The 26,172-nt window shown below is 35.8% G+C and overlaps 1 protein-coding gene across 5 annotated transcripts in view; it reads right to left on the bottom strand.

Moving 5' to 3' along the window:
* The window catches only part of LOC144963401 (DNA repair protein RAD51 homolog 2-like), a 124,206-nt gene extending 104,380 nt beyond the window's left edge, over nucleotides 1-19,826 (bottom strand). For 3 of the 5 annotated variants that reach the window (XM_078897378.1, XM_078897379.1, XM_078897380.1), the window contains exons 1-5: nucleotides 19,666-19,826; nucleotides 17,648-17,761; nucleotides 16,535-16,660; nucleotides 12,138-12,259; nucleotides 4,930-5,043 (exon numbers count right to left, since the gene is read on the bottom strand). In XM_078897378.1, coding sequence (XP_078753504.1) covers nucleotides 4,930-5,043; nucleotides 12,138-12,259; nucleotides 16,535-16,660; nucleotides 17,648-17,761; nucleotides 19,666-19,746 — 557 coding nt within the window. In that variant the 5' untranslated portion in view covers nucleotides 19,747-19,826. Of the gene's footprint in view, nucleotides 1-4,929; nucleotides 5,044-12,137; nucleotides 12,260-16,534; nucleotides 16,661-17,647; nucleotides 17,762-18,832; nucleotides 19,531-19,665 lie in introns of those variants that run through there. The other 2 variants (XM_078897382.1, XM_078897381.1) reach the window with 2 other exon arrangements.
* Nucleotides 19,827-26,172: the final 6,346 nt, after the last annotated feature.

Genomic DNA, 26,172 nt, shown 5'->3' with positions numbered 1-26,172 from the left:
ACGACAAGTAAGGATCAATCTTAACATAGTCGATCTCAAAGTACTTTCGAATGATTTAAATGTTACATAACTAGTCACCATAGATTGTAGACAACGACAAGTAAGGATCAATCTTAACATAGTCAATCTCAAAGTAGTTTCGAATTATTTAAATGTTACATAACTAGTCACCATAGATTGTAGACAACGACAAGTTAGGATCAATCTTAACATAGTCGATCTCAAAGTACTTTCGAATGATTTAAATGCTACATAACTAGTCACCATAGATTGTAGACAACGACAAGTAAGGATCAATTTTAACATAGTCGATCTCAAAGTACTTTCGAATGATTTAAATGTTACATAACTAGTCACCATAGATTGTAGACAACAGACTAAGAACGACACAATATACTAAAGATTCGAATTAGCAAACATCACAATAACGAATAAATCATTATACGTCATATTGAATTTAATGTACATAACATCCCTATGAACACACAAGACATTAGCTCCAAAGTTTGAATGATTAAGTCATAATAGTCACATAGATGTCAACAACAAGTAAGATCAATCTTAAATAGTCGACTCAATGTATTTCAATGTTTAAATGACATACTATCACCATAGATTGTAGACAACGACAAGTTAGGATCAATCTTAACATAGTCGATCTCAAAGTATTTCGAATGATTTAAATGTTACATAACTAGTCACCATGATTGTAGACAACGACAAGTTAGGATCAATCTTAACATAGTCATCTCAAAGTACTTTCGAATGATTAAATTTACAACTAGTCACCATAGATTGTAGACAACGACAAGTAAGGATCAATTTAACATAGTCGATCTCAAAGTACTTTCGAATGATTTAAATGTTACATAACTAACTAGTCACCATAGATTGTAGACAACGACAAGTAAGGATCAATCTTAACATAGTCGATCTCAAAGTACTTTCGAATGATTTAAATGTTACATAACTAGTCACCATAGATTGTAGACAACGACAAGTAAGGATCAATCTTAACATAGTCGATCTCAAAGTACTTCGAATGATTTAAATGTTACATAACTAGTCACCATAGATTGTAGACAACGACAAGTAAGGATCAATCTTAACATAGTCGATCTCAAAGTACTTTCGAATGATTTAAATGTTACATAACTAGTCACCATAGATTGTAGACAACGACAAGTAAGGATCAATCTTAACATAGTCGATCTCAAAGTACTTTCGAATGATTTAAATGTTACATAACTAGTCACCATAGATTGTAGACAACGACAAGTAGGATCAATTTAACATAGTCGATCTCAAAGTACATTTCGAATGATTTAAATGTTACATAACTATCACCATAGATTGTAGACAACGACAAGTAAGGATCAATCTTAACATAGTCGATCTCAAAGTACTTTCGAATGATTTAAATGTTACTAACTAGTCACCATAGATTGTAGACAACGACAATAAGGATCAATCTTAACATAGTCGATCTCAAAGTACTTTCGAATGATTTAAATGTTACATAACTAGTCACCATAGATTGTAGACAACGACAAGTAAGGATCAATCTTAACATAGTCGATCTCAAAGTACTTTCGAATGATTTAAATGTTACATAACTAGTCACCATAGATTGTAGACAACGACAAGTAAGGATCAATCTTAACATAGTCGATCTCAAAGTACTTTCGAATGATTTAAATGTTACATAACTAGTCACCATAGATTGTAGACAACGACAAGTAAGGATCAATCTTAACATAGTCGATCTCAAAGTACTTTCGAATGATTTAAAATGTTACATAACTAGTCACCATAGATTGTAGACAACGACAAGTAAGGATCAATCTTAACATAGTCGATCTCAAAGTACTTTCGAATGATTTAAATGTTACATAACTAGTCACCATAGATTGTAGACAACGACAAGTAAGGATCAATCTTAACATAGTCGATCTCAAAGTACTTTCGAATGATTTAAATGTTACTAACTAGTCACCATAGATTGTAGACAAACGACAAGTAAGGATCAATCTTAACATAGTCGATCTCAAAGTATTTCGAATGATTTAAATGTTACATAACTAGTCACCATAGATTGTAGACAACGACAAGTAAGGATCAATCTTAACATAGTCGATCTCAAAGTACTGTTTCGAATGATTTAAATGTTACATAATAGTCACCATAGATTGTAGACAACGACAAGTAAGGATCAATCTTAACATAGTCGATCTCAAAGTACTTTCGAATGATTTAAATGTTACATAACTAGTCACCATAGATTGTAGACAACGACAGTAAGGATCAATCTTAACATAGTCGATCTCAAAGAACTTTCGAATGATTTAAATGATAAATAACTAGTCACCATAGATTGTAGACAACGACAAGTAAGGATCAATCTTAACATAGTCGATCTCAAAGTACTTCGAATGATATTAAATGTTTACATAACTAGTCACCATAGATTGTAGACAACGACAAGTAAGGATCAATCTTAACATAGTCGATCTCAAAGTACTTTCGAATGATTTAAATGTTACATAACTAGTCACACATAGATTGTAGACAAGACAAGTTAAAGGATCAATTTAACAAGTCGTATTCTCAATATTCATTTAAAAATTGTCTCTCGGTCATCTTATAGCATGTGAAGAAACAGAGCAGTAGGAAGTATCGTTAACTAGTCATCTAAGTACTCGAATATTTAAATGTACATAACTAGTCACCAAGATTGTAGACAACGACAAATAAGGATCAATCTTAACATAGTCGATCTCAAAGTACTTTCGAATGATTTAAAATGTTACATAACTAGTCACCATAGATTGTAGACAACGACAAGTAAGGATCAATCTTAACATAGTCGATCTCAAAGTACGTTTCGAATGATTTAAATGTTACATAACTAGTCACCATAGATTGTAGACAACGACAGTAAGGATCAATCTTAACATAGTCGATCTCAAGTACTTTCGAATGATTTAAATGTACATAACTAGTCACCATAGATTGTAGACAACGACAAGTAAGGATCAATCTTAACATAGTCGATCTCAAAGTACGTTCGAATGATTTAAATGTTACATAACTAGTCACCATAGATTGTAGACAACGACAAGTAAGGATCAATCTTAACATAGTCGATCTCAAAGTACTTTCGATTGATTTAAATGTTACATAACTAGTCACCATAGATTGTAGACGACAAGTAAGGATCAATCTTAACATAGTCGATCTCAAAGTACTTTCGAATGATTTAAATGTTACGTAACTAGTCACCATAGATTGTAGACAACGACAAGTAAGGATCAATCTTAACATAGTCGATCTCAAAGTACTTTCGAATGATTTAAATGTTAAATAACTAGTCACCATAGATTGTAGACAACGACAAGTAAGGATCAATCTTAACATAGTCGATCTCAAAGTACGTTCGAATGATTTAAATGTTACATAAGTAGTCACCATAGATTGTAGACAACGACAGGTAAGGATCAATCTTAACATAGTCGATCTCAAAGTACTTTCGAATGATTTAAAAGTTACATAAGTAGTCAACATAGATTGTAGAGAACAATTGTAGTAAGGATCGATATTAAAAACGTTTCTTTATTCATTTAAAGAGGAAATTTGTCTCTCGGTCTATCTTTAAAGCTATGATGAAGATAACAGAGGCGTCAGCCGCAGTGTATGGCCGTTAACTGAGCACTTGAGACAAAATTTAATGCAGAACACCCCCCCCCCCCCCCCCGCCCCCCCCCCCCCCCCCCCCCCCCCCCCCCCCCGATTGATAAAGGAGACAGCAGATAACTACTTAACTGTCATTTATAAAATATCGGTTTTGTTTAGTAATATATTTTCGGTGCAGCTTTGCCGAATCTGTTGTGGAGAAGACCGGTGGATATTGAAAATATCTTCAGCTTCGACAAAAAAAAAAAAAAAAAAAAAAAAAAAAAAGTTGGGTCAAGTCAACACTTTCCTCCTACACAGTGGTGCCCTTTCAAGAAAGACTAAATCTCACACGTACATCTTCCACGTACTCGTTATGTCCTGGTCAGCTTACTTTTTAAACAGATCTCTCGTATTATCTGATTTATCTAATATTGTATTTTGTGAATCAATTAACGGACGATTCTTACTAAAACAATTGGATGATTGATATAATTTATTTCGTTAAACAGGTGTGGTTTCTTTTATTTTATGGTCAAAGGGAAGTAACTCAACGAAAAGAAAAACAGTACATTTGGAATTCCTGAGTTATCTATTAAATAAACAAAAGATACTATGAGACATTGAATTGGTTTATATTTATTTGTAAGAATGTAAGTTTTTAAAAACCCATTACATAACCGAATGAACGAAGAATTGAACTAACATTCGAGATTCAATTAACTGGTGTTCGAGTCTCCTGTCAACAAAGACGTTCTTTGGCAAAATCTAAACTCCAACCATTGCAGCTGAGACTCGGTTATTTTGCTTTTATTAATGTATGACACTCGCTTTCGGATCGGAAGGTCCTGGGTTCGAGCCTTGCTCGGCGCATAGTTGAGTCTTTGGAAAAGACTCTTTACCCACATTCTCTCACCGTAATCAGGTGTAAAGTGAGTACCTGGCCGTTTACAGCGTTGTCTTTGTCCGAAAAAATTGTAATATTGCCTAACAGGCGTCATGTCACGTCCTACTAGGGACCCCTTGTAAAGCGTTTTGAGCATGTTTAGTGGATATTGCGCTATATAAAAGCTCAATTTTTTAAAACATTATTTATTAAATAGGTTAAAAATCAAAAATTTCTTCACGAGATAATGAATGGGAATTTTATTATTTTTCACCCTTCTCATTACTTAAGAAAGAAAACTTTAACAAAGTTCCCGACTTTTTTTCTTTTTACTTCGGTGACGACTGACTTCTATGAATCATTCAACTTACCTTTTCTTCAAAGACAAACACGTCTGTGTGAATATGACATGAACTCGCTTGAGGGCATTTTCAACCAAAACAGAATCCATGTGAGGAAATCTGGCTTGCATCATTTCCATTAACCTGGAACAAAAAAGGCTTACGTGCAATACCTCTTGTCTATTGATTGAAAGTGGTGGTGTTTCTATAACTCACTGTTTTTTGTGTTTTTTTTTTTTTGTTTTTAAGGGTTTTACGGCGCTTGCAACACATTTAGGTTATATCAGCGCCAGTAAAAAGTAGGAAGAAAATGGGATAGTAAAAAGTTCTAGAATTACAATTAAAGCACCCAAGAGAAAGTAAGTCAAAGGGGAATGGGAACAAATAGGGATCAGATGTAGATTCCAAGAGCATACCACCAATGTACTTAGTTTGAGATCACCTATGTCTCATCCGGACACAAGCACAAAATCCAACAAAGAGGAATACACTCAAATGCTTACATTATCCTTTCTTTAAAAAATATAGTATTGTGGAGAACATTGTGCTTATTTGAGTCAATAAAAAAATTGATACGGCGCACAACTCTACTGAAAGATTTGAAAATTAGAAATGTATTTTTTTACAGATAGATAAACAGATAACTTGATTTCCTTTTATAATTTAAAGTCAGTTTGAAAGTTCGTTGAGTCAAACAGCTAATATCATAAAATATGTACCGACGACACTTGGCTCCCAAAATCAACTAATTTTGACACTGTAAAAAGTTGTCAATTTGCGTCATCTATTTATGACATCAAGTATTATTATTACTTCTTGTGTTGTTGATTTAGCGGTGATCAGTTTTGTTATGATATGTTTGTGTGTGTGTGTGTGTGTGTGTGTGTGTATATATATGTTTGTGTGTGTGTTGTGTGTGGTGTATACATGTGTGTGTGTGTGTGTGTTGGCATTTTTCAGCAAATCGTGGCATTCATAGTGATATTATTCACTTGATCACATGAAGGTATTTCAGTCGCCATTTTGATTCTTTTTTTACTATTAGGGTTAGCTCGAGAGGTTAGTCATAAGTGTTATTAAAGTGCTAGGGTGTTTGTTTTTCCATAAGTTAAGTAAAGGGGAGACATTCCGAAAGCTCCTACATCCCAGTATTCCTTAAATTTGTATTTTCACCGTTGATATTTTGTCAGGCATTTATTTATTCAGTTTGTCATATAGAAGTATTTTAAAAACTCTAGAACAAACCTTGAGAGATTTGTGAAAGTTTAAAATTTCCTAATTTGACCATTGTTTTGATTTTCGGCCGCCATTGTGATTTGTTAAGTATTTAAAGGTAGTGCAAAGCAGTCCGAGAGCTGTTTTTTTCTATTAGGGTTAGCTCGAGAGGTTAGTCATAAGTGTTATTAAAGGTGCTAGGGTGTTTGTTTTTCCATAAGTTAAGTAAAGGGGAGACATTCCGAAAGCTCCTACATCCCCAGTATTCTTTAAATTTGTATTTTCACCTTTGATCTTTTGTCAGCACGGTGGTAGAACAGCACATTCAACGTTCAAAATTCCAATTCCAATAACGGATAACAGCACCTGTAGCATCAGCCGCCAATCAGACACAGCTAAGTTACTGAAGAGTAGTTCTCTCATAATTTGGGATGAAGCACCTATGATGGACAGGCGTGTGTTTGAATGTGTGAGCAGGACATTTTGTGACATAACAGGCAGTTCAAAACCTTTTGGGGGCAAAGTGGTTGTACTTAGATGGGATTTTCGGCAAATTCTACCTGTTGTTAACAAAGGAAGTGAAGCCGATATATTAAGTGTCACACTTAACAAGTCAATTATTTGGAATTTTGTCACCATTTTTCACATGAACAAGAACATGAGGGTTACTGATGACAATAACGGTTTTGCAAATTGGCTTCTCCGCATCGGAAATGGTACAGAGCCGGTTTTCAGCGAAATAGGAAAGTATTCTGTTAAATTACCTACAGCGCTATGCCTTCCTGAAAATGACCCAGAATGCTTAATAAATGCTGTATACAATGATTTGAATCTGAACTTTGCGGATGAACGTTATCTATCAGAGAGAACAATTTTGACTACAACCCATGAAAATGTTGACAAAATAAATGCAGCCGTTCTGTCCCGGTTGACCTCATCAACTGAACAAATTTACCGCAGTGCTGATTCCATTCAAAGTGACTCTGACATCAACTTATACCCGATTGAATTCTTGAACGAACTTACACCTCCCGGACTTCCTCCACATGCATTACATTTGAAAGCCAACACGTCAGTCATGCTGCTTAGAAATATAAATCCTAAATCAGGCCTCCTAAATGGCACCCGTTTGTTAATAATTAAATTAGGTTCAAAAGTATTAGAAGCCAAGATAATTACCGGTAGTAGAGCTGGCGACATAGTGTTTATCCCTAGAATCAATCTGACGACAACAACTGATTCAGGCTTACCATTTATTATAAATAGAAGACAGTTTCCGGTAAAATTGTCATTTGCAATGACAATTAACAAGTCTCAGGGGCAGACATTAAGCAAGGTGGGGATTTTCTTACCACAACCGGTATTCACACACGGACAACTGTATGATGCTGTGTCACGGGTCAGAGGCTATAGTGGCTTACACTTCATGTTGGGCCACACAGAAAAATCAACCGAAGATATACCAAATTACACAGACAACGTTGTTTACCAATCTGCCCTCATTAAATGATGGTGAGTACAGTATCGAATGAAAATAGTTTTTTCCCCGCGAAATTGCGGGCTTTTTACTAGTACATTAAAAATAACCAATATAATAATACATAACAGAGAGATGATTTACAAGGAAAAAAATATCATCTCCCAAAACAATAACTATGCATTTGACTGTTTCCCTCTCTGCCAGGACTCCGGCGAGGGCCCGGAAAAAAACCAAGTAATCTCATTCCAAGACAAAGACAGAAAGCTTGTTGGATAAGATATAAGGGGATAGAAGACACAGTATGTACCTCCCTGCCCGCTATGGGAGGCCAGGATCCCCACCCAGTATAACTCACTCAATCCTAGAGATTTTTATTATTTTCAAAATTGGGAAAAATGTATTAAAAATGAGCATGTACATGGATAGTTTTATTATATTGAACTACCATAGACATAATCTGTTTGCATCATTTCCATTAACATGAAACAGAAAACGGTATATGTGCAATACCTCTGTCTATTGATTGAAAGTGGTAGTCTTTATTAACTCACTCAATCCTAGAGATTTTTATCATTTTCAAAATTGGAAAAAATGTATTAAAAATGAGCATGTACATGGATAGTTTTATTATATTGAACTACCATTAGACACCCGCATTAATTAATAAATAAATAAATGAATGAATAATGAATTCATAAATCAAATAAATAAATAAACAAGAAGTGGATGAATGAATGAATGAATGAATGAATGAATGAATGAATGAATGAATGAATGAATGAATGAATAAATACATAAAGGTTTCTTTCACAAAAGGCAAACTTTAACCCAAATATATAGACGTGAGAAGATATGTGCCCTGCTTATTTATTTTTTCAGAGAGCACTTTTAAAGGCAGGACTCTCTACAATAAATCCGGTGATCAATTCGATAAAACACTTGACTCACATAGAAAATCAACTGACCCAATCCATCCATCCATCCATCTGTCCAACAATCCTCCATCCATCCATCAATCCATACATTCATCCATTCATCCATCCATCCATCCGTCCAACAATCCATCCATCCATCTATCCATCCATCCATCCATCCTTCCAACAATCCTACATCCACCCACCCACGCATCCATCCATCCATCCATCTATCCAATCGTGAATGAGTAGCATCCTAGTCATGGGGTAGCAAATAATTTCACTCTTTTCACACTAAGAGACCTGTCAAACTATAGCTACATGGAGCCTGATGGCTTAAAATGACAACTACCTATAGAGTGTTATAAAGGCCTATACCAAATCAGCATTTTCATTTGGTTTGTACAGTAAACGGACAGGGACGGGCGGACCTATTTCTGTGAAATGCTCTGATGTCAAAAAAATATAATTTTGTTATTCCTTTTCCTTTTAGAGAGAGAGAGAGAGAGAGAGAGAGAGAGAGAGAGAGAGAGAGAGAGAGAGAGAGAGAGAGGAGATATTCATAACTTCTGTCAGAATTTACTTTACTGTCACATTAATTACTCAAAACAAAACAAAACAAAACAAAACAAAACAAAACAAAACAAAAATTTTAAGCCATCCAATACGATGTCAACATTTTTCACAAATATTTTGATGAGGTAAAGATGTTTCATTTTGAAAATAATGAATCTTCAGACGGTCAAAGGTACATAACTCTTACAATAAAACATCGAACAAAAAGTTTTGTATTGTCTCCCTGCACCTAATGTAACCAGCTCATGCTTCAAAATATTATCATGACTGACTCATTAATTGGTTGCTGAGAAAAAAATTTACTAACACCAACGTTCGACAAAAATATTATGGATTGAAAAAAAAAAGCCAAAATTAGGATTTACCAACGGTCTATCCTCTTAACTTTTTTTGTGGATCGGAATTACATAAAATAACAGACAGAAACTTGAAAGAGATTCACATTTCTAGCTGAAATTACAATTTGCCATGAAAATATCTCATGGATTATAAAAGGGACACCATCAACAAAAATGAAGACATCAGAAAACAAAAGCAGATGGCCACCAACGCATTCAACCGACTCCAAAATGTATGGAATAGAAATAACATAATCAGTGAGCATAAACGAATACAGATTTACGAGGCACTGATTATTCCGCTATTGACATATAATTGTGGAACCTGGGGCCTCACACAAAAAAAAAGAACTTAAAAAGTCTCGATTCATACCACCGCAAATAATTACGTCGCGAAATCGGAATCTATTGGCCAGAGACAATCACAAATACTGATCTCTATGAAAAAAACAGGGCCCAACGCCTGAGTATAATAATAAAAGAACAGCGATGGAGGCTATTTGGTCACCTTTTACGTCGAGAAGATAACATCCCAGCCCAAACTGCAATGACAGAATATTTCCTTCATAGCAACAAATATGTAGGGAGACCACCAACATCGATAGTAACTACCCTGAACCAGGATCTCTCTACATATCAGAAATTTCTGGATTCAGATGAGGCCGAATTAATCCCTGAAGAACTAAGAAATATTGCAGTGCCCTCCGTACTAAAGTCAAAACAAGATCTCGACAGCCTCAAAACTCTTGCCCATGACCGTGACCAATGGAAACAATTAACAACATGGATGGAGAGAGCAGATATACTCATCGACTATGACTGAATTACACAATTCTCAGCAAGCGTCATTCGGACTGCAAGGCTTACTACTACTACTACTACTACTACTACTACTACTACTACTACTACTACTACTACTACTACTACTACTACTAGTACTACTATATAAAATAGATGAGATTAGATAAGTTAGTATAACATGAACAAATAGAAAGCGGACTTTGTGTAGAGTTTCCTGATTGGACTTTTCCAGACGACGACAAAGGAAAACCGTAGAGGTAAACAGAAGAAGCAGAAGTGAAAAAATGGAAAGAGACTTTAGTATGGGTCAAACGTGGAAGGTATATTATGTTTGCTATGGGCAGCTGAGCGAGGTACATTTCAGTGCTGCCTAACAAGCCTGCAAGATTTAAGCGCTTGCCACAGGTTGCAAAAGGATAGTACAAATTCATAAATGTAAAAAAAATGTACGAAGAATAAATTCTTTATACAAATTCTCGCTTGAAAACGATTTAGAACATCAAAATTAGACTAGTTTAACGTGTTCCACTTCTCCTTTTATAAAGTGTATTTGGTTGTTCATTAATATGAAACCATGTTGATCCTCATTGCTACTTTACAAATTGTACATCCCCGACTTTGCTGAAAACACCATCTGTGTTTGGACTCTTGCTGAAGTAATGCCAACAGCTGTCATCATGTTCCGTATATATGTATTGTGATGCAGTGATTTGAAGGATCGGGTGAGGTCTCAAAAACGGAATCAATCAAGTAGATTGGATTCGAATTCAGATCAGGTCTTTATTTTTCTTAACCCATGTCCACCCAGTTCTAATTTTGGGTGCTGGGTTTATCAGGTTTGACGAAAATAACTGGTCTATCAAAATGGTAGAAAGCAATTGTCACTCTCCATTTAATGGAGGGATGTTCTTCGGCTGTAAAAGTCTTCTGCAACCGCCATCACCTCGTTACAACTTCTGCTACAGTTACAATGATTGCCACTAGTACTAATAGTTCATGACAATGTCTGGGTTAATCTCAATGCCCTTTACAATAGCAAGTAATGTCATTTAGATTCCATTTAGATGTTTAAATAGGTCAAACTGAAAGTCAATTTAAAGCAATATACCCGGTATCTATAAACATAGAAATTGGAACGACTTGTCTGGTCTAAGGGAAATAACACTAAAATAATGAGTACACAAATATAATCATTCAGTTGTTTCCCTTAATCCATACCATATTCTAGAAATCCAGGGATATAACTCTGTATCGATTGGTAACATTAAACAAAATTACTCAGTTGTTTCCCTTAGATTATACAGTTTCAGAATTCAGGGAAAAAACTCTAATTTATTGATTGTGCAAAATAAAATTATCAAGTCACTTCCCTAAGTCAATTTTGAAAAATGGATAAGACCAGCTGTATAAAACTGGTCAAATGACTATATAATTATAATACAATCTGAACTTGGTCTGCTCCGATCGTAGTGAAAAGGTGGAAATATGTACGAACATGTAAATTGTCATCCTTTACTTCATAGTATATAAAAGAAGGGATAGACTGCTGCCTGACTGAAGGTATTAAATAATACTAAACTGTGAAAATCTGAAAGGATAAACATCAACAACAACAACAAAATTTTAAAACATTAACAATTCTAGTAAATACTTTGCCAGCGAAGTAAACACTGAAGTATTTTTGCTTTAAAGAAAGAAAGAAATTACATCTTTGATTTGCACACATATCATGGTACCCCCCCCCCCCCCCCCCCCCCCCCCCCCCCCCCCCCCCGGACATGACAAGGAAGTAAAGGCTTTTCCTTTTTCTTGTTTGCTCTACAAATTGGGCGATTGCGATTATCTTTTTTTTTTTTTTTTTTTTTTTTGTAGATTCCCATATGATAGCAGTTTACAAAACTCTAAAGAATTTACCTTTGGGCAGAGAAGGAGCCCTCTGTGTCAATGTAGATTACACCGTTTTCTCCACCAGCAACTACCAAGGTTGACAGCATCAAACAAAACTGGGTTTTGCCACTACCGGGTGGTCCAGTGATCTGTATGTAAAAAGTATTGAATATCAGAGACAATGAAAACAAATTATAAACTTCCCACATAAAATTAAATATTAAAGACATGACCATTTCACCTTAAAAAGATTTTATTTTTTCTTATGAATCAAATAAGTATGAAATTTGCATATAGATAATTTTTGAACTGTGATAGATGTTTCAACATGTAAAATGCAAATAAAATCAAAATTTTGTACGAACAACTTCTATTCGTTGAATGCATATTTTACTAGATTTTTCTACTGCAAATAATAGTATAGTGATGTAAACTAAAAAATGAGATGAGATGAGATACACTTTGTTGAGCCATCAATTTAGGAAATAACTAATCTGTAACAAATCAGTACAGCGAATAGAAACATAATGGACTGACACGAATTAACAAAAAATAAGACAATTCTTCTTCTTCTTCAAGTACCAAGTCTGTGCCAGACATCGGTGATCATGGTTCATCTCTCTGATCAGATAACCTCAGAAAACTAATATTATTCTTCTCTTTCTTTGTCACTCAGCTGTTCAAACTATTCAAATATGTTTTTCTTAGTCTACCTTTACTCATTTTACCTTCTATCTTTCCTGTAAGAGCAAGATGTTCAATACATTTATATCGATTTCGGTGCCCTAAAAATTGCATTTGTCTTTTTCTTATTAGAATTAATAACCTTTTAGTTTCAGTTTGCTCTAATACTTCTTCATTAGTTTTCTTCTCTGTCCATGAGATTCTTAACATCCTTCTGAGAAACCATATTTCTGCTGCCTCCAGTTTCTTTCTAATGTCTTCTGTAATTGTCCAGCTTTCACAGGTATATAATAATACTGACTATACATAGGCCTTCAAAACCCTATGTTTTGTCATGTTGTCATTGAGATATTGTGGTTTTTGAAAATTTGAAATGACAATATCTAAGATATAATAACTACTCTTTATACAATCCAAGACTCCAAATAAATATTTAGATGTGGATGCCCCATCAATATCTTAAATCTACCCATTATTTTGTCAACAAATCACAAAAAAACTTCATCATGTTAGTGAAGTGGCACTTCAGTCCTTTTATGGGACAGTAAAAGTAAAAAGAAAATAATTAACAATAAAATGACTGGACACTTACACAAATAATCAAATATCCTTTAAAGCTTAGAATATACAAATGATGCAAGTGGTCTATAGAAAACATTCATTAATGTTCAGTATATGGGGATTTTTATCAATGACTATATTCTGGTAATTTTTATTGAGAGCCATAAGGCCTATAAATTTGGAATTCATCACAGTATTTTATTGTAGCATTAAATAAAGTTGGAATTAATCTTAGCATTCCTAGCTTTAGATGGACAGAAACAATTGTTTACTATCCCTTAACTCTCTCCTTGCCGACCATTTTCAGTATTTTCCCAAAATGACAGGCTTACCCAGCAGAAAATTTGATTTTTAACTTAAACAATCTCTCTACAAAACAACTTTATGTTCTTATTAATTAAACAAAGTTCGTTGTGATGTACAATATAAATCTGAACAAGAAAAAATGTATATTGTGTCATAACAAATGTGACGATTTTGCTGTAGGTGGTAAGGAGAGGGTTAAATAGGACACAAGAGCAGAGTACTTTTTATCTGATATAACAAATCCAGTTTCCTAATTACTGCTGTACAAAGATAGGGATCAGTTCATCTATGCTTCGTTTAGATTATATTTTGTTGTCTTAAGTTTTGAGAATGAGAATCATTTGAGATGGAGTGAGGTTAATTGGAAAGTGCTCTTGGATACTTTTTACTGTTTTTTATATTGCTGAGTGTAAAACAGCTGAAAGAGAAGGCTTTAACTTAAAAGAGACAAAAGCGGTTTTCATTTTTAAGGATTATACCGTGCACACGGAAATTTCAAACAAGATGGAACCGAGCCTATTTGTTTGAGATTTCTGTGTTGGCTCCTTAAAGTGTTCGAGATTTTCATGTTGCCAATACAGTCCAAGCCGGTATTTGGGAAGACGCTTTATTGGGACAATTCATTGGGAACATATTTTTTCTATATAAAAAGTCATACCCTTTCCAATTCCAGTCTGCTTAATTGGGACAGCCCACTGCTTAATGGGGACGAAATTTGACAATGACCGTTTCCATAAAAGAGCTTTTCTGTCGTCTTCAATCATTTAAAATGATGGTTCAAAAAATGCAAATTAGTCTAACAGGACAGTCAACCGGATGTGTGTGCCTATGGTTCATTACAGAAGTGTGAACAATAGAATTTACCTGTATTCCATGTTAATGTCTATCACAACAGCCAATCAGGTGTGTGGTCGAACCATTTGTCATAGACATCACAGAGATGTGAACAATAGAGTTTACCTGTATCCTTTGTCTGTGTTATCTACTGTCATCGTCACTTTCGTGGGTCAACTCTGACCCCTCTGACAAAGTTTGTGGATCAGATTAACAGCCAAGTAACCCAAAATAGACGTCAAACTAGTGTCCCTGATTAAAATGGCTTTAAAACATGAAAAAAATCTTTTTTTTAAAAACAAAGATTTTTTAAAAAAAGAGAACAAAAAAATTAAACGCAACCAATACATCTTTCATTAGAATTTGTATTACCAGTCACAAATCTGGATTAAGGCAGAGTGGACTATGGTAAATCTTAAAAAATTGATCAATTTCATGGCCGCCACTTAATTGGGACACTGTTTAATTGGGATGATTGATCAGAAACTAAGCCATCCCAAGAACCGGCTTGGATTGACTATGAAAATAGAATTTAAAAGTGGGATTGAGACACGTTCGAGATTTCCGTGATTTAGAGATTTCCATGCAGCACTGTAGTTGCCAAGACAGATATTGATGACTAGAGGCAAGTTTTATTTCGTTTTCAAGTATAACAGAGCATTAAGAAATGTTTAGCTTTGAATCATTGAAATTGCAAATAATACTAGCTGTGAAAGTTATTCATTAACAACTATTGCATCTGTACATACAACAAAGCAAATCGAAAGGGCACAGGAAGAAATTTGGTTTAACTCATAGACCACAGAAAAGACAGGCAGATTTCTATTTTTAAACAAATACATAAACCAGATCTAAAAGGCAAAATAAGAAGTCTGCAAAGGAAAGATTAAACTAGATTTCACCCCAGATCCTTGATTAGTGCGGCAATGTGGTCTAGTAGTATGACACTCGCTTTTGGATCGGAAGGTCCTTGGGTTCGAGCCTCGCTTGGCACACAGTTGAGTCCTTGGAGAAGGCTCTTTACTCACATTCTCTCACCGTACTTAGGTGTAAAATGAGTACCTGGCCGTTAACAGCGTTGTCTCTGTTGGAAAAAAAATTGTAATAACGCCTAACAGGCATCATGTCTCGTTCTACATGTTACCTGTTGCTGTTGGTCATGGACTCCCTGTAAAGCGCTTTGGGCATGTCTAGTGGATATTTGCGCTATATAAAAGTTTTTAAAAAGCTCAAGAACTTAATAAATCATGATCCAAATAAGTTCAACCCTCATCATCCCTTGCTCCCATCATGTAACCATCCACATGTGAGAAAAATCAATTTACTGTCCACCTGTAGCATGCTTCAATAAATTGGGACAAAATCTTTGCCCTCCCTCAATCCAATTAAAGTGGATACTAGGCTGCTAGAAGCTTTGGGCTGTAAAAAGTAATAAACAAAAATGAATATAACAGATTCAAAAATAACAAAATATCTTGGAAAGATTTTTCTACAGAGAGTACCTAAACAAATATCTGTCGTCTATCTGGAATTTAGTAATGTATTTATGTCTTTATTATTTTTAGTTGTTGCCTGAAGAATGGTTTAGAGCCTGAAACGTTCTGTGTTTGGCATTTTGTTCTTTTTGAAGCAGTTAGATTCATTTTTGTTTATTACTCAATACAGTTAGAGGGAATAATTTTATAAGACTTTAATTAATTAATTGAGCTTTTATATCCACTAAACGTGCTCAAAGCGCTTTACAAGGGGTCCCTGGCAAACAGCAACATTTAACATGAAGAACGGGACATGACGCATGTTAGGCGATATTACAATTTTTTCGGACAGTGACAATGCTGTTAACGGCCTACTCATTTTACACCTGGGTATGGTGAGAGAATATGAGTAAAGAGCCTTCTCCAAGGACTCAACTATGCGCCGAGCGAGGCTCGAACCCAGGACCTTCCAATCCGAAATCGAATGTCATACCACTAGACCACATAGCCGCATTTCACAAACTTTTACATGGTATTTGACCAAAGAGCGATAATTTTGACTACCTCTGTTATCGTTCCAACAGGTAATCCCCCACGTAGAACATTGTCCAAGGCAGGCAAAGAAGTTGACATATAATTTGACTGAATGGCATCATTACTGCTACTGCTGGCTTGGCTCATTATTAAAGCCTGGAATTAAAACCACAAAAATTATAATAATTGAACATAAAAATATTAGAAAAAATAATTTCAAAATCTATTACAAAAGTTATTATTTAGTAAATAAATAAATAGATAAAGAAATGAATAAATAACTGAATGAATAAATAAATAAATAAATAAATAAACTGCATTATATTATCATATATTTTTTTATGAACTCAAAAAGTGTATTTATCTTTTTATAAGTAGAATTTGAACAATTTTGTGGTATGCCAGGGTTGTTCATAACAGTTTTACAATAGCAGCAACACAGAATCACTCTCTCTCTCTCTCTCTCTCTCTCTCTCTCTCTCTCTCTCTCTCTCTCTCTCTCTCTCTCTCTCTCTCTCTTGATTGTTTGTTTGTTTTTCCTTCTTATATTATGGCAATTTAAAATGTGTAAATCAGAACAAGTCTCTCGTAACCTCAAAACAAAAACAAATAATTCCAACCTTTAGCCATTGTCTTGGCATTCCATGAAGATGATAAAAATAAATAATCCATCAACCAAACCTCGGGATGTGCAGCTATGTGGTCTTGTACTTGTGGTATGACACTCGCTTTCGGATTGGAAGGTCCTGGGTTCGAGACTCGCTCGGCGCACAGTTGAGTCCTTGGAAAAGGCTCTTTACTCACATTCTCTCACCATACTCAGGTGCAAAATGAGTACATGGCCGTTGACAGCGTTGTCTCTGTCACAAAAAAAATTGAAATATCGCCTAACAGGGACCCCTTGTAAAGTGCTTTAAGCACATTTAGTGGATACTGTGCTATATAAAGCTCAATTTTTTAAAAGTTTAGATGTCAATATAGCAATCACACCATTTTGTCCAAGTGAGAAAATTTGGGTGAGAGAAGCCTAAAGCAGGCCCCAAAATTAGGAACTTCTCAAGCTACAATGTCATCTCAAACCGTTCGCCCATCTCACTCCAATCTCATTAATTAAACTTTTAAAAAATTTGGATAAATTCTTACATTAGAAACTTTTGGGGCAACAGCCTCGCTGCATACATCTTTTAAATACTTGATTTGAGAATAGCTGCAATCAGAAATTCTCAAAAGTTCTATGTCAGATCTTGTAAGAACGTCCTGTAGATAAATAAGCATAAGACAATAACACAAAAATGAAATATAATATAATATAATATAAGATCAAAATATTTGTTTGTTTTTAACAAAAGTTACAATTGTTACTGTCGAGATAAATACCAAAGAACTACCGACTCAATACTATGTTTAACATGTACTTAAATAAAATGTTTGTGTCACAAATAAGTTCATACATGTATTGTAATATAATACGACTGTGTACGACTTTGTGAACTTGTGGGTCTGACCTGATTCGATTCATGCTGTGTTTGGTGCAAAGCTGTAGCATTGAAAAAAAGACTCTTTAACTTTATATTCACATTCTCTCACCACACTTCCATTTATAAGCAATACTGATGAGAATCATGGAAAAGTATAGAATCAAAATCAGATTCAAACAGTAACTTAAATCACTTTTTTCAGATTATTTTCATTGGAATATTCTGAAAGGCAAAATTATATTCATAAATACTACTTATGAGAATTGCGGAACAGTTTATATTTTATTCGAGTCATTTCTCTTGTATAAGTTGACAAGCAGGAGTTTTTCCTTTTCTTGGCGGTAAAATAAAGCTTCTCAGCTCATGTCTGTTATGAATAATTTTTCACCGTATTATTTTGAAAAAAGGCTCTTTTTGACATTTTAAAAATTCTCTAAGATTTGAAGATAATGACTGACAATGGAGTAAAACTGGCCCTTGATGAAATTTCAGTGTCTAGTCCTCTAAATATGCTATGTGGTCTTGTGGTATGACACTCGCTTTCGGATCGGAAGGTCCTGGGTTCAAGCCTCGCTTGGCGCATAGTTGAGTCCTTGGAGAAGGCTCTTTACTCACATCCTCTCACCATACTCAGGTGTAAAATGAGTACCTGGCCGTTAACGTTTTGTCTCTGTCCGAAAAAAATTATAACATCGCCTTACAGGCGTCATGTCCCATCCTAAATGTTAAATGTTGCTGTTGGCCAGGGCCTTGTAACGCGCTTTGAGCACATTTAGAGTGGATATTGCGCTATATAAAAGCTCAATTTTTAAATATATACACAGCAATTTGAATCTATCAACAAGTGCACCTCTCATGGCCTTGTCGTGGTGGGGGTGCTTAAGTGCATATTTTGCATGCAAAGATCCACCAGTTGACCGTCAAGGACCATCCAAAGATGAGCCATATACTGGGACCTTGTTTGGCTCATCCAGATATGCAATCCACACTCCGTGACCAAATGGTTTTGGCCATCCCAGGCACACACCACAATATTTTATCAACAGTAGGCTTTGATATTCTCTATTCTAACTCTACATATTGGGCTAGAGTAGGAAGTTACAACAGTGTGGTTTTTGACTGGTATTAAGTAGAAAATCGGGAAGCACACACAAAGACAGTAGTGCCAGTATAGACAGGTGTTCCTCAAAAAGATGGCCCCTCTCAAAAACAAACAATGAACTGGTTTTCTCATCTTACGTCTGCGTCGGATTATTTTCATTTTATGTGTTTTGAAAGAGGGCATTATTAATCAATAAATCCATTCCAAATTGAATAAGTCTTCTATAATTTTTTTACTGAAATTTTAAACGGACTTGACCTCCGGGTGAAGTTAAAATCGAATCCCATTTCCATAGCTAATCTTGTACTTGTAGCCTATGCTTCATCGTGCGTGTGAGTGTGATAACAGACGAAACGAGATGACGATACGTAATGTAGTTTGAGAGACAGCTACGAAATCTTTTAATACGGAATTACACCAGTGAAAGAATAATCTTGTCATTCGTCTGAAATCTAAAAATTATTTTATGGGGTTAAATTTAGGAGGACTCTGGACATCCGCCGACATGACGTCTTAGTCTTAAACTTAAATCAACGTCCAGCAACTGTTAATTTCTCAACGTTTTAGACTAAAGAACTCACTTTACATTGTCTTATGTCTCTTTTAGCAAATTTGTCAGCTTCTTCGGCCGAAATACCTAACATTCTAAGTTTACGATGCATCGAAAGTGTTAAATCTCACTATTCTGTTAAAAATTATTATGATTTAGTCGGATTTCAACATTCACCCGCCAACAGGTGGGAATTTGTTTGTCGTCTGCTAACTTTTCGGCAGTAAATCCGACGGTAGTAGCCTCCCCTGTAGCGTGGCGTGGGGGAGAGTTACCTCACATGAAGTAATGTTTGCCAGTTTGACTTATAAATTATCCATTCGGATCTGAAACTTGACTTTTTCACATAAATTAACCCCTAATGAGTCACGACCTAATAGATGGGGTCGAGTCAGGGCATATTAACCTTGGGTCGAGTGCTAATTGTTCACAGGTTTTGAAGAAAAAAGTTTTTTTGTTTAAGAATGTGATGCGTTTGCCGGTGCTGGAGTATATCAAGTGTTTTGGAATCTGACCAATATTAATCAAAACAAAAGGTCAAAGATCGTCCACCTGGATAATTAATATCGCAAGCAACCCAGGAACGGACCAAGAAAACGGTGGTTTGACAACATCAAGGACACAACCGACACAAAAATCAAAAAATCATAAATAATGCGTCCAAAATGGCTCATACGATGTCTTTAACCTCTCTCGGCCATAATTAAGTAAATGATTAAGGAAATACGTGAGAAAATGAATGGCATTGTTGTATTTATACCATCGTCTACTTAAGTCGCTGTTTTATACTCATTTATATACTAAACGCACTTTGTTGGGGGTTGTTTTTTTTGTTTTTTTGTTTTTTGTTTTTTTTTTTTTTTTTTTTGTTCTTATTGTTATTGTTGTTGCTGTTGGTGGTGGTGGTGGTTTTTGGATTTTTTTTTTTTTTTTTTTTTTTTTTTTGGATTTTTTTTTTTAGTTTTCCTTTCTTTATTGTGTGTGTGTTTGTTTTTGTTGGGTTTTTTTTTTTTTTTTGTTTGTGTTTTTCATTTTGTTTTTATTGGGTTTTTTTTTTTGTTTGTTTGTTTGTTTAACTCAATTGCTATCATGACCGTGACACGCCATGGGTATTATTGGGAGCATCCTGACATTGATTTACGGAATATGCCATTACTTTATCAATGTTAGTGGACAGATTGCTGTAACAATATGCTTACAATAGCATGTGGCCACCCAAAACGTAATTCAGATGGCTCTCTTTCCGCAGCCAAAAATTTTGTATTGTGCAAATTTTAATTCGACCAGTCTAGGTTCCATCCATTAGCAACAATTACAGAATGAAATCGGAGCCTTCTACATTCATTGTCACTCCGGGATGTGAATATATCTTTGTTTTAGATCAACCTTAATAATAATTCTCATTCTTGCTTGAAAATGAAACAAATTATGAAAACAACTGATGGACTAAGATTTTCTATTTTTATGTTTAAAATCGAATGTTACATTCAATAGTGTCTTTTGTTTGCTTACCTCCCTAAAACCCAATCCCTCCCTCCACCCCTTCTTCTTCCCCTCTCTCTCTCTCTCTCTCTCTCTCTCTCTCTCTCTCTCTCTCTCTCTCTCTCTCTTCCTCTCTCTCTCTCTCTCTCTCTCTCTCTATTTCTCTCTTTATTTCTTTCTCTCTTTCTCTCTCTCTCTCTCTCTCTCTCTCTCTCTCTCTCTCTCTCTCTCTCTCTCTCTCTTTGGTAGAAAAAGGATAGATAGATGTGGAAATAGAAGAGGGCTGGACATGATAAAGTAGACGCTTCATTGACCAACTACATACAGATACCGATAACAGGTGAGCACCGTACTGATTGATGCCGCTTTCAACCGTGAAGCTACGCAGTGCCATACCGATTTCGGATGCAGAACGTGTAGGGTAGAGACTAGTTTTTGATTCCCGTCGTGAAACTTTGGTTCACTGTGAATATAAATTATATTAACAACCTCTAGCGACTTTCCCCTACCTCTGACACGGAGGCGCAATACTCTGCTTTGGTAGGGCATAATGCCTTAGTGGTGTTAGTGTTGGTGGGTGCACAAACAATCTCGCTTCATGCTCAAATGACTGATGTTTTTCTTATCTATTAGCGACTTTCCCCTACTTGACACGGAGGCGCAATACTCTGCTTTGTAGGCATAATGCTTAGTGTGTTAGTGTTGTGGTGCCACAAACAATTCTCGCTTTCATGCTCAAATGACTGATGTTTTTCTTTATCTATCAAGCAATGCCCTCGATATAGAACCTGCTGTCTAGCATTATTCTCTAAATACTCAAGGTTTCGATCCCATCTGTTAAACGATATTCGACTGCGACGTGCTGTTGACAAGACTGGAACGATGATTTTCATTGTTTTCATCTTCAGTAGCATTGTCAGAGTAAGATTATTGTGTTGAAATGTCCACATAAATAAATTCTTCAGATTTGTCCATTTGAGTGCTTTGATTCTGCGTATCCCAAACGCATGTAAGTGGCTATTTTGTCGCTGTGTGGACTGTAAATTTTAATAACTTAAGTACAAACACAGATCTTTGATAGGCGCAATTATTTATTTTTCTTTATGTGATTCTTTTGGGGACTAAACAAAAATGCGCCATTTATGGACTCATCGCGTTAATTTTGTATAATGTCGGAATGATCTAATGAACTCTGTAGATAAATTTTTTAAAACAACATTTTTGCAGAATTATGCTGCGTTTCATACTGAGGCTACGATCTGTATGTTCGGGTAGAGCAGGGAAATCTGTGCGGCTATGCGGTCTAGTGGTATGACACTCACTTTCGGATCGGAAGGTCCTGGGTTCGAGCCTCGCTTGGCGCGGCGCACAGTTGAGTCCTTGGAAAAGACTCTTTACTCAAGTTCTCTCATCGTACTCATGTGTAGAATGAGTACCTGGACGTTAACAGCGTTGTCTTTGTCCGAAAAAAAATATAATATCGCCTAACACGCGTCATGTCCCGTCTTACATGTTAAGTGTTGCTGTTGGCCAGGGACCCCTTGTAAAGCGCTTTGAGCACATTTAGTGGATATGCGCTATATATAAGCTCAGTTTTAAGGAAATATCAAATAGGGGAAGACCATCAGAGACATGGAGAAGATCGATAAAAAGCGAGATGACATCCTTTAGTTGGACCGGGGGGAAGGGGGGGGGGGGGGTTCCAAAGCTGATGGAGGATAGAAGTCACTGGTGCTCATTACTCATAACTGTCGATCAGACCATCTCTGATGATGGAACGCCACAGACGATTATAATATGTTAAATGATGAAATGAGGTTTCTGAAGTTTAAGAATATAGGCTTTTATTCTCAGTCAAATCTAAATATTTAAAATGGAAATTTAGGTATCAGTTTGTGCCGAGATTATAACGTAAGACATTTTCTTTTCTTTAAAAAAAAAATCAAATAAATCATATACAATGAGAGTGATCTATATTCATGCTTTCGTCCAACATAGTTATCGATCACACGATTTGTTGCTGTACAACGATTAGACATTTCTCAATAAATGTATACACGCAGCTGTGTTTATGAAAGTTGTAAACATACCCATGAGTCCCGCAGAGCAAATTGACCAATACTCTTCAACAGTCGTAACGTCACTTCCTTCCTATTGACGCATGGTAACTTAGTAACACTGGCTCTAAACTATCGGAACAATGGCCAACGCCCGTATGAAATATTTCTCAGGCGAGCAAAAAAGCGTATACAGAGGGGAAAAAAACATAAATTTGATCATGTTTTGACTTTTACACATTCTGATCACAAGGCATATGAAAAGTTCTAGCCAGCATGAAGAATAAAAAGTAATGATTTTCTTTGTTTAGAACCAAGATGGCCGCCGTTGCCGGTCGGCGTGACATCAGACTACTGAATCCAATTGAAATATGTCTCATCCCTGGCTACCTTTAGTACATGCGTAGCAGCCGAATCGATGGCCCCACAGTTTGTGAGTATTTATTACAATACATTGACAGGCTGGCGAGATATTACGGGACTGAAACAATTCATTTTTCAATCTCTTGCAAGAAGAAATGTGAGTGATGGTCTGGATATGTGGGGTTGATTGGTTCGGTTGACTTAAGCTCACCGTTAAGCTAAAGAAACCCACAACATCTGCAAGTCGGACCAACACACAAAACTCTATGTGCAACCTCGAACGTTTATAACCTGATTTATAAATTTTAGTGAGAAGAAAACGCCAAAATAGCTGTCTAAAAGATATTAAAGAGCTAAGCGACGTCAATTTCGTTCCTTCTATAGAAAGATGTGGTTCGGTCGATAAGAGCAATATAATGTGTCCGAGATAGCCTTCCAAGTTCTGAACACCGTTCACTGTTTTAAAAAAACAACAAATGTTATGATTTTAAAAATTTTAAAATGTTGCCGGATGCAATAGCACACCATGTAATCGTAACCCACCTAAACTTACAGATAGAATGAAGTTGACGTCACTCAAGTCTTTGTAATTGTTTTTTTGCCACCCATGTTTATGATTTATTCTCACTAAACTGTATTAACCAGACTATAAAAGTCCAAGGTTACATATAAATAGTTCGAAGATGACGTCACTCAGGTCTTTGTTATTGTTTTTTGCCATCCGCGTTTGTGAGTTGTTCTCACTAAACTGTATTAACCAGACTATAAACGTTCATGGTTACACAGAGTTTGCTGGTCCGTAAAACTTCCGGATGGCAATGTTGTGAACTCCTTGGCCAAGCGCATTCTATCTATAGATAGTATGCTTCATAACATTGCCATCCGGAAGTATAACGGACCAACACAAAAACTCTGTGTAACCTTGAACGTTAATAGTCTGGTTAATACAGTAAAGTGAGAACAACTCACAAACGCGGATGGCAAAAAACAATAACAAAGACCCGAGTGACGTCATCTTCGTTCTATCTGTAGATAGTGTGCGCTTGCCTAAGAAGCTCACAACATTCAGTGATATTTCATCATAAATGTGGATGACAAAAAACAATTACAAAGACATGAGTGACGTCAGGGGGCAGCGTGGCTCAGCGGTGCGGTCTTTGCTTCGTACCCGAAAGGTACCGAGTTCGATCACCCGCCGCTGTTCTGTGTGGCCTTGAGTAAGTCACCTCGCCCTAGCTCAATTTGCGGCGCTGCACTGCGGCTGACGCCTGGGTTATTACAGTCTTCCCTTGGAATAGACCCTAGAGACAAATTTCCCCTATGGGATGAATAAAGGGATTGTTTGTTTGTTTTCTTTGTCAACTTCATTATATCTATTGTTTTTGTTGGTCCGTTCTATTTCAGGATGGCAATGTTGTGAGTTTCTTAGGCAAGCGTACACTATCTACAAATGAGTGCACCGCCTTGTGAGTTGTCATTAGTAGTGTGCAAGGAAACAAATGATCCCATTGGTTGTTGAACTGTTGAATACAACTCACGATTTGTTTTTCGTTGTCGTCAAAGACCTGTCTTTTGACGTACTTTTATGGTCAGTGTCCGGCTATGATTTCAGATGAAGGCTGGTGTGTATTTCTGAGCGTCATCACAATAAAACATTGTGATTGATGCTCACAAAATCGAGGGTCAGCTTATTCGGCCCCAGGGATGGGAGGGGAGCGTGTTCTGAACGTTTTCCCCAAAAAACATAACACCCACCAGCCTGATATAACGTACCAACTTCTATCTACATTTTTTATGAATGATCCAATCGTTGAACGGCACGAAATCACGTGATTACATTGATGCGTGAAGTGAAAGAAACAATAATACGAGATCATCTCAATTATTATTTGTATGAGTAGTGCTCAATTTAATAAAAATAAAATTAATGAAGTTGATGTCACTCGGCTCTTCGTCATTGTTTTCATACCCCCAGTCGAGTGATACGTTCTCACTAAAGTCCATCGAACAGACTACACACGTTAACTCACTCAACCCTAACACCGACTATATCCGTACATAGTTTACCCGGGTTACTTTTACACCCATGAATATTTATTACATTTTTATGAGACACATTATAGGCGTTTAGCATCAAAGCTAATGTTTTTAGTTTTTACATGTTAATCATAGTTGAATAAAGATATCTATGTACATGCATTTTTGATACTTTTTTTTTCCAATTTTGAAAAGTAGCAATAATCTCTAGGATTGAGTGAGTTACGAGGTTACATACAGTTTTGTGTTTTGGTACGATTGATCTGGGGTGGGTGCGGAAGCAGAACTGGAGAGCATTTTAATAAACGCATACACACCATCACTGAATAATACTTATCACTTATCACACATGCAAATCGTGAAATGTCAAAAGAATTTGAAAACGAGGTTAAAAACAGGAGACAGAGAGGATTTCGTATCATTTCATTTCTAGCGTCGCGAGTGATAAGTTCGACAATGGTATTTTACGTCTTTAAGTATTACAATACAAATTGTAACTCTTTAACTATACTATATTATTATTCTGACTGTTTCATCGAGCCAATTGGCCTATTTTATTTAGATTCTGACCCTCGGTCACACAAATGTGAGTATTTCTT

Source organism: Berghia stephanieae, chromosome 1 (genome assembly GCF_034508935.2).
Source record: "Berghia stephanieae isolate SIO BIC M18660-M18661 chromosome 1, UCSD_Bste_1.3, whole genome shotgun sequence".
Classification (NCBI taxonomy): Eukaryota; Metazoa; Mollusca; class Gastropoda; order Nudibranchia; family Aeolidiidae; genus Berghia; species Berghia stephanieae.
Note: the sequence above shows the minus strand (reverse complement) of the source record. Positions and strands in the feature narration are given on the sequence as shown.